Raw genomic sequence first — 12,900 nt, 5'->3', positions numbered from 1 at the left:
TGCTAAAGCTGCCCGGACCGTACTGTGCCATAAGTGTCCTGCTTCAACTAGCTTAAACACGCACATACCGCTACATGCACTCTCTGCTGCTTTCTCTCCCTATGGTCATGCACTGGACGATTTATGTCTCCCTGCGCTTCCAAAAAATATATCATTTCCATATGCGCCTATTCCTCGCATAGTTCTCCTAAGTGTGTCGTACCTCTAACTTAATCCTTTCCTTCATTATTAGCTGCTGTTCCTCGCACAACGCTCCGCTCCACCCTCACCTCCTTGGGGACTGGGGGAAACAGCCGTTCATGATTTCATATTGGTTTGACGCTTTGGTTTTCTCGCTTTGCCTTCCAGGTGTGTGCAGGAGGAGGAGCGGGCACGCAGGACACGAGAGCGGAGCAGTGCGCGGCCTTCAATGATCAGGAATTTATGGGACGCCTCTACAACTGGGAGCCCTTCACTGAGGGTAAGGCTGGCGTAAGGTTTCAAAGTGTGATTAGGTTTATGGCTGGGTTTGAATGGAGAGGAGGAGGGGAGTAACATCGGTTCACTGGGCTTAAGCCAGTTTAAGTTAACCTTATTGCTGCTCCTTGGCAACTCTCCACCTCATCCGTGCTACTTTAAGCATTTAACCTCTGAACTAAGACACTGCTGTTTTAAAACGGGGATCGAGTCCAGCTCTTTGGGGAATATACAAAATAAGAAAAGATTCAAACATATTTTGCATCTCCAACTTGACTGTAAGCTTTGAATGGAAGAGGGGAGGAGTGACATTTAGTCCAATGTGTTTAAAGCAAGTTAAAGTTACTCCTGTTACAGCCCTTTGGCAGCTCTCCACCTCCCTGTCCCGTCCCCTCCTCCCTGATTGGAACCGGCCCGCGCGCAGCATCGAGGGTGGCGCGAGACCCAGAGAACGAGCGACCGCAAATTCAATCCCACTTTATGCCTCGTACAAAACTCTCGCCCTCCTCTCTCTTTTTCCCCTCAATTGTCCAACTGCGCCTCTTTGCCAAGCCTCCCCTCCCTGCACTGACTGGAGCGCGGATTCCTACCCTGTGAGATAGATGACACAGACAGGAGGGTGAGCTGAGAGGCAGTAGTCGCTTTTTGACACTTTACCAGGAAGAGATAAGTCAATGTGGCTTTGGTAGTCGGACAAGTTTATGCTGTATGGCCACAGCGTGAAGAGCAGAGACTGTCTATTGGCCAAGGCTGGAATGGAGACTGAAGAAAAAAAACAAAAGAGGGAAGGAAGAGAGGATTAAGGGAGAGAGAAAAAAAAGAAATATAGAATAAAATGGGCACGCATTCATGCAGCTGTAAGGTCATATCAACAGAAGCTGACCCTGAAATAACTGTGTTTAGACTTGGAGCTGAGTGGTTTGAGTAGCTAAAAATTGTGCACAAACATCATCTTAATAATGATCATCTTAAGGGTAACGTTTTGTTTCTAAGCAAAGAGAAAATCATTGCGTGCGTAAATACATTTGCCGCATGGAAGGATATACAGTCCCTTATGATTCGGAAATTGTTCAAATTTGCCGTGTGCTGTGCCATTGATCTTTTTAACATGACTGGGAAATGGGAGTCCAAGATTAGACCCATTGCTCCTAATCTGTTAGGAACACTGGGCATTTCTAGAGTTAGGTTTGCTCGGGGCTGTCAGGTTGGAGGTTCTAGCCAATGGTTGATGTGGAAAATGTAATCACCCAAATGAAACCCTGCTAGACTCGCGGAGAACATGCAAACTTCACACCGAAAGTACACTACACACTTCTGACTGGGAGTATTTTTTTGGCAGTAGGCGCTAATGGTAGTGAGATGATGGTGCCCGGAGCATGAGGAATGTCGCAGCATGTCTGTTTGTGTGTCCATCTGTCTGCGCTCTTGGGATCGCTCTATCAGCTGCTCTCGCGTCTGCTCGGCCAGAGACGCAAGATCAGCAGCTCCTCCAACTGTAGAGACGCGCAGGCCGGATCCTGCTGTGTGGTAGCAAGCAAAAGAAACAACTGTCATTTACTGCTTATTGCCTTTGGTTTTCGAACATGCAAACACGTCATGAAGGAAAAGTCATGAGCAAAATCCCCTAGCCTGAACGATACCCCTCTGTAGTGTGGATGTTTCCAGGCAAAACAAGGCAGCAAAGTCTAAAGAGTCACGTTAGCTAAAACAATATAAGAAAGTCAACAAAAGCACATTGGAAATTCAGGACAGTTATGTGTGACTCCTAAGACCAATGGTTTGGATCTCTGTAGTTTATTTTTATAGAAACTGGGCGTCGCACTGTACATTATTCAAACTCCTTTCTTCTTAGCTTGGCCAGCTACTAGTTAAAGGCCTGTTGAAAAGATCCTTCTCCCAAGAGCACCTATACAAACATACCAGAGAAATCAGTCATATTACTGTTTCTCCTTTCTTGATTCGTTGATTCGCTTTGTAAGACTCTTAGTAAGACCTTTCTAATCATCAAATGTAGAGTAGTTCAATTTGGTTAGACAAAATAAACGTGTGTGTGTGACAGCAGTCCCAAATGTCTATTAAAAGAATCCTACTGTGTATTGGCAGGTCAGGAAAAGAGTTAAATTATTGGTTCTAGTCCAGGTATTCATACTTTGTTACCAAGTTATACACTACAAGATATAAGTTATACGCTACAAGATACATGATTAAAATCAGCACCTCCAAATCCGAGGCCATGGTTCTTGATCGGAAAAGGTGACCTCCCCTGTCCAGGTTGGTGGTGGGTCCTTGGCTCAAGTGGAGAAGATCAAGTATCTCGGGGTCTTATTCAGTAGTCATGGATGGATGGGACGGATCTGTGCAGTGTTGGCAGTGATGTCGGACTGTTGTGGTAAAGAAGGAGCTGAGTTGAAAAGCAGAGCTCTGGATTGACCAGTCAATCTACGTTCCTACCCTCATCTATGGGTCAGGGTGACTGAAAGGGCAAGCTCATGGATACAAGCGGCCAAAATGAGTTTCCTTCGCAGTGTGGCTGGGCACACCCTCAGAGATAGAGGAGCTCAGTCACCCAGGAGGAGCTCAGAGTAGAGCTTCTGCTCCTCCGCGTCGAGAGAAGCAGCTGATGTGGCTCGGGCATCTGTTCCTGATGCCTCGGTCAACTCCATGGGGAGGCGTTCGGGGCGTGTCCCACTGGGAGAAGGCTCCAGGGATTGGCCTACAGGACATGATGGAGGTACTATGTCTCTGTGCTGGCCTGGTGCCATCTCAGGATGACAGGATCCTCCCAGAAGGGCTGGAGGAAATGTGCGTGGATAGCCTTCAGGCTGACCTCTGTGAACCGGCTTCGAATTAAGCTTAGTAAAATGGATGATAGAGACACATGATGGAACTGCATGAAAATGAATTGGCAAAGCTGTCCGCTGTGCAAAACCTTATGAGAACCACCTTATCATATCTGGTTAGATTACAGAAATGCTTGGAAAGACGACCAACAAGTATCATTAATGAATAAGGGTAGATAGAGATCATTTTAATAACCTGAAACTGTTACTCCTTTTGGCGAAACAGCCTCACTTATCTTTGTGTTTTGACTATCAGAGCAGCTCATGTCATCCCATCAGTACAGTATCATATGACGACATTTTTACAGTCAGTTACTGCTTACTATACTGGTCATATTTAGAGTGATGTTTATTTTACATATTTTGTAATATCTCCCTGGCTATTTCTCATTCTTTTTGTGGTTTAGTTCTTCAAAACGTTCATACTTTTTGTTATGTATAGATTTTTAATGACTCAGTTTAGTCTCTTTCAGATGTTTTATTTCCTCATTCTTTTTTGGCAATAAAATGTCGGTTCCAACAAAATAAATCCCCTCGAGATTTATAAAGTAACTCTGATTCCATCCAGCCATTGCGGTGCGTGCTTTAGGAGTTTGTCAGATAACACAGGTTATTTATGTGGCAAATATTTCCTGTTTTTCTCATGGGAACAGTCAACCTTCAGGACCTTTGTGTTTAGATATATTCTACCCTGTGACGTCCAGGGCAGCGCTGTTTGATGCACTGCTGCCCCGCGAGTCATCAGCAGGGTATCAACTCCGGAGTCAAACTGTCTGCGAAAACACGTGGGGGCCTTTCCTCTTCACCCACCACCCTTTTTCCAGACGGGAAAAGAGCTCCGAATTCCAGAGTTTATCCCAACTTGTCCTGCTGATTCTCTGTATCAGCCGCGTGGCCTTGTCCTCTGCTCCACCACGTCTTATTTTAAAATGTGTCCCTGAGGTGGGGAAAGGAGAGGCAACAGGAAGACAAACAGTTGTGATAAAGACAGGGATTGGGCAAAGTAGTCAAAATATGCTGATACCCTCTGGGGGCTAAAGCCGTAGCTCTGAGTTTGTCGCCAAACTGCAGATGCATGATTCATGATCAATCTGCCAGAGACGTGTTCCTGATGCTTATTTAGGCGCAAGCAATACTATTTTTGCCACGTGTTATCAAATTTGAAGATGACCTATTGTTTTTTAACTTCATACTTGGCTTCCTGTAATCAAAGCTGGGCAGCAGCATCTCTATGGAGACGGACCGGCGATGTCCGGCCCCCAGCAGAGCAGCTTTAACCTCTTAACCCCCACTTTAACAAAATGCATTTTCTTCATTTCAGCTTTTCCTAAAACTAAAAGCTTCTTGATTTTTTAGCTTACAGCCTATAGGCCAGTGTTGCGATTTTTCCTTGGGTTGTTGCTACGTTGTCGTCACTTTTTTGTCACATTTCTGTTTTGGGTTTGGTTGCGTTTTTGTTGCTGTTTCATCACTTTTTTCTCGCCTTTTTGTTGTTTTTGTCAGCTTTTTGTGGCATTTTTTGTCACTTTTTTTATGACTTTGTCCATCACTTTTTTCTCGCCTTTTTTGTTGCATTTTGTCGCGTTTTTTTGCTGTTGTTGTATTTTTTAATGCTTTTCAAAAATGTTTTTTTTTTTTACATTTTTGCTGCTATTTTACTCTTCTTTTCAAGAAGCGTTTAGATTTGGGTAAAGCCAAATTGGAGAAAATGTGCTTGGTTCAGGTGGGGGTTAAGGGGTTAATTGCACAAGCCAAAAGAATCTTTGTAATAGTATATTTTTTCCACTTCCTAAAAATGTTGTTCCATTTTGTAAGATTTGAAATGTTGTAATAATCTAAGAAAAAAAAACACACACACACACGCACACACACACACACACACACACACACACACACACACACACACACACACACGTTTATTTACAATCTGGTTCTTTTCAAACCTTTTGTTTTTATACACAACAAACACATGCCTGGTGTTTATACTCAGGGCATTTTACTCTTTCATACAAACTTCATGTTGTCAACAAACCTATTGCAAAATGTTATCTGAAGGCGTTTCCAAGAACATGTTAATTATGCACGTTTCAACATCGGATTTTGTCTCTCTCGACTTGTAAATCATTCAGTTAATTTTATATTTAGATTTTGTTCAACGTGTTATACAACCTCGCTTGATTTTGCAGGGAGGAACTGTGCATTATAAATAGCACAGGGCTGATTCATGCCTAATGGCTTTGACATGCGGCACTTTTTTTTTAAAATTGGGTTTGGTCGAAGTCTGCTGCAGAGAAGATACTCCTCCACTTCGCTAAGTAAACTGTGTATGTCTGTGTACTCCTGCGGCCGCTGGGGACGAGGGGTATTCCCAGACTCTGCGGTACATTAGTCACTGCAGTCATGTGTTTAAGACTGTGTATAATGTACTTTATGATCGTGCGTTTCTGCTTTACAAGGGGACAGGTGTGTTATATACAGACGGTTAAGTGTTGTAGCCTGGCAAGTTGTACATCTTTGTCATTCTGGTCAATACAGAGAGAAAGTGTTTCTTCTGCTTGGTCTTAATGTACCTTCGAGGCAGGACTCCACAGATTCAGAGAGAACCCGTTTGAGATGCTACGAATGAGCGATGTATCGGTCGTGGAGAATGCCAGCCGGTAGATTACTTCTTTCATTTTCAGTAGCAGAGTAGCCATCATTACTGTTCGATTATGACCACATGCAAATCCACACTGGTCTTCTGCAATTCATGCTTTAGTAATTCTTTTTAGGTTGGTTCTTTTCTTGTTTAAACATGGATTTGACAGTTTAGACATAATTTTGTCAATTTATCTTGATCTAGGTATGGTGGCACTTTTGAAGGTCAAATATTTTGTGAGATGAACTAGTGCGGAGTGTCATTTATTTTGAAAAGTGAGGAAAAATGTGTGAACCAGTGCACAAGTGGAAATCAGTTCAATCAAATGGAGGGATTCCAGTCAGACATTCATTTCATATTGGAAGTTTAGTTTAGTTTATTGGTTTATTTTGTAGGAACAGTGCACGTTAATGAACAAGCCACACCAAATTGTAGTCTTGGGCTAATTTCCATCAGTCATCCCCCAGTTGCACTCTCATTCATCATGGCCTATTGTACATGTTTTTTGTGGAAAGGGAAACCGGATTACCTGGAGGAAACCTACGCAGACACGGGGAGAACATGCAAACTCCACACAGAAAGGTGGGAATCGAACCCGAACCTGCTAGCTGTGAGGCACAGGAGCTAACCGCTGTACTACCGTACCGTGTCCATTTTAGTTAATCATTAGTTCAGGGGTAGGCAAGTCTGTGTCATGGAGGGACAATTTTCTTCATTGCCAAAATACCAAGGGCCGAAACACACAAAATGTAAAGTACCTTTTTTCTACAAATATAAGTTTTGCACATAATATATGACCCAATGGGTAGTTTTGCTGGGAAAGGTGAAAATACTGACAGCATTTTCCACATTTTAGAGTCCTTTTCATGTGTTTTATGAATAAATGGTTCTTCTAAATTCACTTGGGGGCCAAAGGTTTTATGCTGGAGGGCCGAATTTGACCCCCGGGCCCGACGTTGCCTACCCCTACATTTGTTTATCATTCATCGGTGGCTATTTGCACACATTCATTCAGTGTTTAAGGCCAGTTTTTTTCCGTGCTTGCCTCCTCTTACTGTACATGAGGAAAGTATTATAGATGCAAGGTCTGCGACAGTAAACAGTTGAAATATGTTAAGAAGAATAAATACATCCTTGATCTATGCGTCTGATTTAAATAAACAAAAATGTCAGAGACTTTGCCTCTCCAGGCTGAAGAGTTGTAGTTTTGTCGCAGGGAAGCTACAGTAAAACTGCCAACTGTAAACCTCAAAAGGGATGTTCTGCTTTTCCTCACCCCTGACCCCGACCCCTCTTTGTCATTTTCAATTTGGTTGCGTTTGCGTGTCATAACATAAGGGCACAGCCGTTTAAAATTGAGGTGAAGGGCAAGTAAGAATTCATGCCGAATATTTGCTGTTAAACTGTCAAAAGGCGTGTGTTTTGACCTGGTTTGTGTAAAGCTTCTTGACCCGTCTGCTTGGAGCAAAACCAGCAACAAAGTCAAACAGAACAAAATGAACTAAGGTGAGATTATCCTTTCCTTAATATAGTGGCAAAAGGCTGTGGCCTGTACAGTATTATTCGATTACAGAGGCTTCATTTCTACATACGTCCTGAGCCACAGACACTATCAAAACTTGTTCATAGTTTTTAGGTGACATCATCTGGAGCGACTTTTACAAAATCTAATTAGAAGGAACTACAATTATTCTAATTTGTTGATTTATGCCAATAAAAAGCCAATACACATAAATTAGAAGCAAATAAACAATATTTTAGTAAGTTGTCAAATCATATAACAATCTGCAACAATAATAATAATGTAATAACTTTTACCTATGTATGGGTGAGATACACAATGGAATAACTTGAATTAGTACGTTGTAGGTACATCATGTAACAGGACACGAGACCCTTAGGGTTAGGGCTTAAGGGTTCGAGTTATGTCTTATTACGTTATGTACCTACAAACAACGAATACATGTTATTCCACTGTGTATCTAACCCATAGGTACAAGTTATAACACATTGTTACAGGGCACATTACATTGTACACATTTAGTTACAATTTTGGTACAATGTATCAAGGTACTGTAAAACAAAGTGTTACCAATTGTTGTATAGAGTTACCATTGAAACCAGCCATTTTAGGAGGTAGGTCACAGTAAATAGTAGGTGCAGTAGATAATTCCATAGACCAACATTTTATAATATAAAAAAAACGAATGAAAAGAGCTGCAGCAGAGTTTATTTATTTATTTATTTATCAGGACAATGTACAGCCATCACGTATACAGTCACACAAGAAGGCAATCCTCCCAAACCTTACAAAATCTAAAACACTACTGGTAATGACACAGGAAACAATAATTCCAGTATTTTACATTTTAAAATATATTTAAAAATTTTACGGATTGTACCCCAATTGATGAATGGTTTTGTCGACTTTAATCTCAACTCTATATACAGTTCGTTCCCATGGGTTACTCCCTCACAATGACGTCACTGAAAACCACGACTTGAGGTGTTGTTTACATGATTTTTTCTTCTTTTTTTTTTTACCACCACCACTTTTTTTCCAGGGCTCATCCCTCCTGCGCACACGCCCCATCCTGCTCCCTTCCTGTCCACGCTGCCTCTGGCTTTCTCTGCCGCTGCTGGAGTTTGTTTAGATCGAGAGATAGTAGGGGGGAAGTATATTTAGACAACATATGTTCCACTGTCTGCACCCTAAGCTCGGACTGGGGGAGCTGTCAGCCAGTGAGGGGAACCAGTGGCCACTGACAGATGCAGAAAGGCACTAAGCATCACCCACAAATGCAAGTTAGAAAGACGAGAGCTCTGGCTAGATCCAGTGGGTTCAGGAAGTAATCACATCCATCTGTACACGTTTTACCAGTTGATTTCATATGGTTTTAGTGTCAGACTGCAGCATGAAAGATAGAAATAATAAGACAATCTAAAGCATAGTCGGAGTGACATTATGAGGATGCAATGGTAAAGATAACGTGCAGAAAGCAGATGACAGGCCTCACCTCTCCCCCTCTGGCTGCTGTCACTGTCTGTAGTTTAATCTCTCAAAGATAAACTATGACACAATGAATGAGAACGTGTGCCAAGAGTGTGAGCCTGGAAATCCCACTTAGGCCTTTTCTGATGATGAATATGCGAATATCCTTGGATGGAGTGAGGGGTCAGAGCGACGGCGTTGAGTGCATTTGCAAACAGTGATGTAATCGTGGAGCCTCCGGTCTTTTACAGGGGAAAGTATTTGTGATAATTTCCATGTTTTTCAGCATGGCTCAGTTCATATCACATGTATCCTCAGGCACAACAGAAACTGATTGGTCTCCCCCTGAAGTGAAACCCAGAACAAAATACAATATCCAGTGAATTCTTCAGGATGGGATTTGTTAGTTCCCCCTAATATATGCATGTTTTTGGACGATGGGAGGAAACTCATGTACCCAGAGTAAATCCATGGATTGACATACGGACTACACCCATGAAACAAACAAAAGATCCCGTCAATCGTAGACCTCGTTGGGTCTTTCAAAAAGGTAAACACCCTCATACTCTTTTGGAGTAAACATAGTAAAACCAGCCTCAGATCGCACCTGGCTGGAAACTTCCTTTAAAAAGTGTTTGGTTGTGGCTTGAGTCCACTGTGCTTTCTACATCGAGACTCTACGGTGAGGGCAAGAGGTCAGGTATTTGACCCTTTCCCTTTGTTGTAGACTTTCTGAGATGGGCCCTTCACTTTGCAAGACGCTGGATTGTAGACGCCTCAGAAAACAGATTTTTCTCTGTCAAAAAACACAATTTGTGGATTATTTGACCTGCGATAATCTCACAGTAGTTTGGAAATCTGTAAGAAATGGTTTAAAATGTTGTTTTATTTTAAAGCAGTACTAAGTAACCTGTTTACCTTAATACATCCCTTTCGTAGTCCCTCTGGGGGTAATACAAGCGTTGATGGGATGATTGGGGGGTCTTTCATCTCCCCCTGGTGTCTCTGACCAGAAAACCACAATTGCAACTTTGCCTGCACTGGGTCGGAGGCCCCAATACACACTAGTAGAATCACAAAGAAGCTAACAGGCTTACGGACAAAGTTAACCGTGGGCTAGCGCCACTAAAACAGTATCTACAGCCAAGTTTGAGAGAAATAATGTATCTCCTTTGTGTAATTGGATGTAAAATATTGCTCTCTCCCTTTGTCTTTTCTGTCAGCGTAGTTTTTACTCTCACGGACAATTAAGAAACGCAACATGCTACGACTCCTGCAGTGGCGCTTATGGCCTCTAGGGGCATGAGTTACTTAGTACTGCTTTAAGTTTCCTAACAGTTGAGAAAGAGGAGGACCAAGCCAATCCAGTCCGCTACTACAAGCAATATCATGCAATTGTAATCCATTCCATTGATTGTTGACATGAAAACAAGTTCTGCTGAATGTGATTCATGCTCTTGCTTTATGTATTTTAATCGTGATGTTTTGTTATTTATTGGGTCTACAAGCTTGCCTGTGATTGAACGATTTCATGGCCAGACATTCACACCTGCTTTTTGTTTCAGCCAATCAAGTCTCAAAAACTTTTTAGCGATTCAATCACAGACCACGTTGTCACAACAGGAAGACCAAATTAAAGACGTACATTGATTGAAACAGCTGTTGCACATTCGTGTTGAATTCTACGTTTATAATCTGAACCAGGATTTAAGGATGACTCCTTGTATCCCTACGCTTTTGTGGCAAAACAACGAGTATCGTTCACATTTGCCTCCGCTCTGCTGACCGATGCCATCGTAAAACCACAAACTTCCTTGTCCAAAACATACATCAGATGGGTTAATATGCTTTGTCAATCACGCCCATCCGGAACTCGGAGAAACCACGCCTGGTCCCAGACTACTGTACACGTCTTTGTAAAGAAGAGGAAAAACATGTATTCTTGCTAGCCGGGCTAACTGAACAAGGCTATTGCTGATTGACAATATATAGACGAGAATGATTTCAGTTAATTTGTGCTGGCAGGGAGGACAGTTTTTGTTTTATGTTGATAGACCCGGTTATTACAGAGATACTAACCCTAACCAGGTCAAAACATCTGCAGTTAGACAATAAAAGGCAGATTCTACCACAGAATTATCCTCCACCTCGATATGAATCTATGGGCTCTTTTGACTGTTATATTGTGATGTGAACTCTACCTATGACAAGTGAAAAGGTGTAATCATTTCAGGTTTGATTTAGTCCGACGACCCGCGGTGTGACCCCTGAGTGTAGCCCTGCCATAACACGCTTCATGAAATTTAAGACCGCGGCGGTGAGTTGCCATTTCAGAAGCAGAATTCGTCCTTTTAACCCCTGAACCAGCGGTGACAGAGGATCCTCCCCTTCCATCTGCAGCTAAATCTACTGACCCCCTTTACGCCAGCCATGATCTCACTCACACATATCCCACAATGCCCCGGGCTTTTAACCCTGCGACTGACCGGGACGATACTTCAAAAAGGATCACCGGCGGCGTAACCACTCGCTCATTTGTCTTGACTATCTCAGTCTTTGTTTAAGTCTAAGGCTAATTGCTGCACAGGCGGAGGATCGAGAGAGCATGGGAGGCTGCGTTAACCTTTCTCACACTTTCTTTCAATATAAACAACTCCAATTATATCAAATACGTAATAGGGGAAGGCTTTACTGATGTTTGCATTTTTTGCTAACAAGAAATAATAATAGATAATTGCGGGGGTTTATTTCAAAGGGAGAGGTTAACTAAAAGGTCAGTGCTGAGTCTGGGACTTTTTTCCCCCCAATTAACACTTTTTGTACTAAACTCTCTCACTAAATTAACATATGAATGTGCTAGTTGGGTTTTTACAGCCAAGATTTTGTAGCTCAATGGGAAAGACACTTGAACGAGATCTTAACCTTTTAACCCCCACCCGAACAGAGCACATTTTCTGCAGTTTGGCATCACCCAAACCCTAAAACAGGGCGAGTTTGCCTGGTGGAGAAGCGATTTTCTTCATCATCAAAAGACCAAGGCCCGGACCCTCCAATTGTGGCCATGTGGCCAAAGTAAAGCATTACTTTATACAAATGCCAGTGTTGTACATCATATGTACAACTACTTTAGAATAGAATAGAAAAACTTTATTATCTACCATGCACAATGATGGCAGAAATTTGCCTTTGGCTGCTCACACATTCAAATACATACACAGCAAATATAATAAAAATACATAATACATTAAAGTCCCTTATAAAATCAGTTCCTTGCAGACACAGCAGCAGCAGATTCACTTCATCACAAGAAAAGGAACGGAGCAGACCGAGCGACATTAGGGGTTACAGCTTATTCAGCTCTTGCTTTAACAGGCATGTGATCTCTGATTTGTGTAAATATGTTTGTCAAAGTCATCTCCAGGGCCAGAGGTTCTATGATGGAGCCTGACATTTGCCTACCCTAAAAGCTTCGTGAAAAAAGCGTCAGAATAGCGACGAAAAACAAGACATCAAAGACTTAAAAGTGGCGATGACACAAAACATGACAACAAGGAAAAAGTTTAGATTAATTTTGCAGGTCTTGACTTTTAAATGAGACTTAACACTGGCCTATAGGCTGTAAGCTCCAGTCAAGCTTTACCCAACAATTTGGGTAGACACTGGAAGCAAGGCTTGATTAGTGTCTTGTCCAAGGACACATAGGTAGTGGTGGACCTTTTGAATTACCAAATACCAAAGGCCCATTGCTTTGGCATTTAATTGCATTTACCCGTAGATGTTTTTACTAATTTGTTCTTTCTCGTTCAAAAGCATTAAACCTTGTGCTGCCCTTCTTTACCGTCCCTTCACTTCTTATTTCTCATGCTCCGCTCGTGCTCCGCTCGTGCTCCTCCGCAATTTCCTTTCCTACAGTAAAGCCTCTCATTTTTTTTTTTCCGTCTTTAGTTTCTCTTTCCACGTTCCCCGGCTCCTGT

General features: G+C 42.3%; 1 protein-coding gene across 2 annotated transcripts in view; it reads left to right on the top strand.

Annotated features, from left to right (window-relative positions):
• Positions 1-12,900, top strand: part of adamtsl4 (ADAMTS-like 4) — a 52,837-nt gene that overhangs the window by 24,746 nt on the left and 15,191 nt on the right. For both annotated transcript variants that reach the window (XM_079562287.1, XM_079562288.1), the window contains exon 5: positions 349-460. In XM_079562287.1, coding sequence (XP_079418413.1) covers positions 349-460 — 112 coding nt within the window. The remainder of the gene's footprint in view (positions 1-348; positions 461-12,900) is intronic.

Source organism: Gobius niger (assembly GCF_951799975.1).
Source record: "Gobius niger genome assembly, chromosome: 8".
In the NCBI taxonomy this organism is placed as follows: Eukaryota; Metazoa; Chordata; class Actinopteri; order Gobiiformes; family Gobiidae; genus Gobius; species Gobius niger.
Note: the sequence above shows the minus strand (reverse complement) of the source record. Positions and strands in the feature narration are given on the sequence as shown.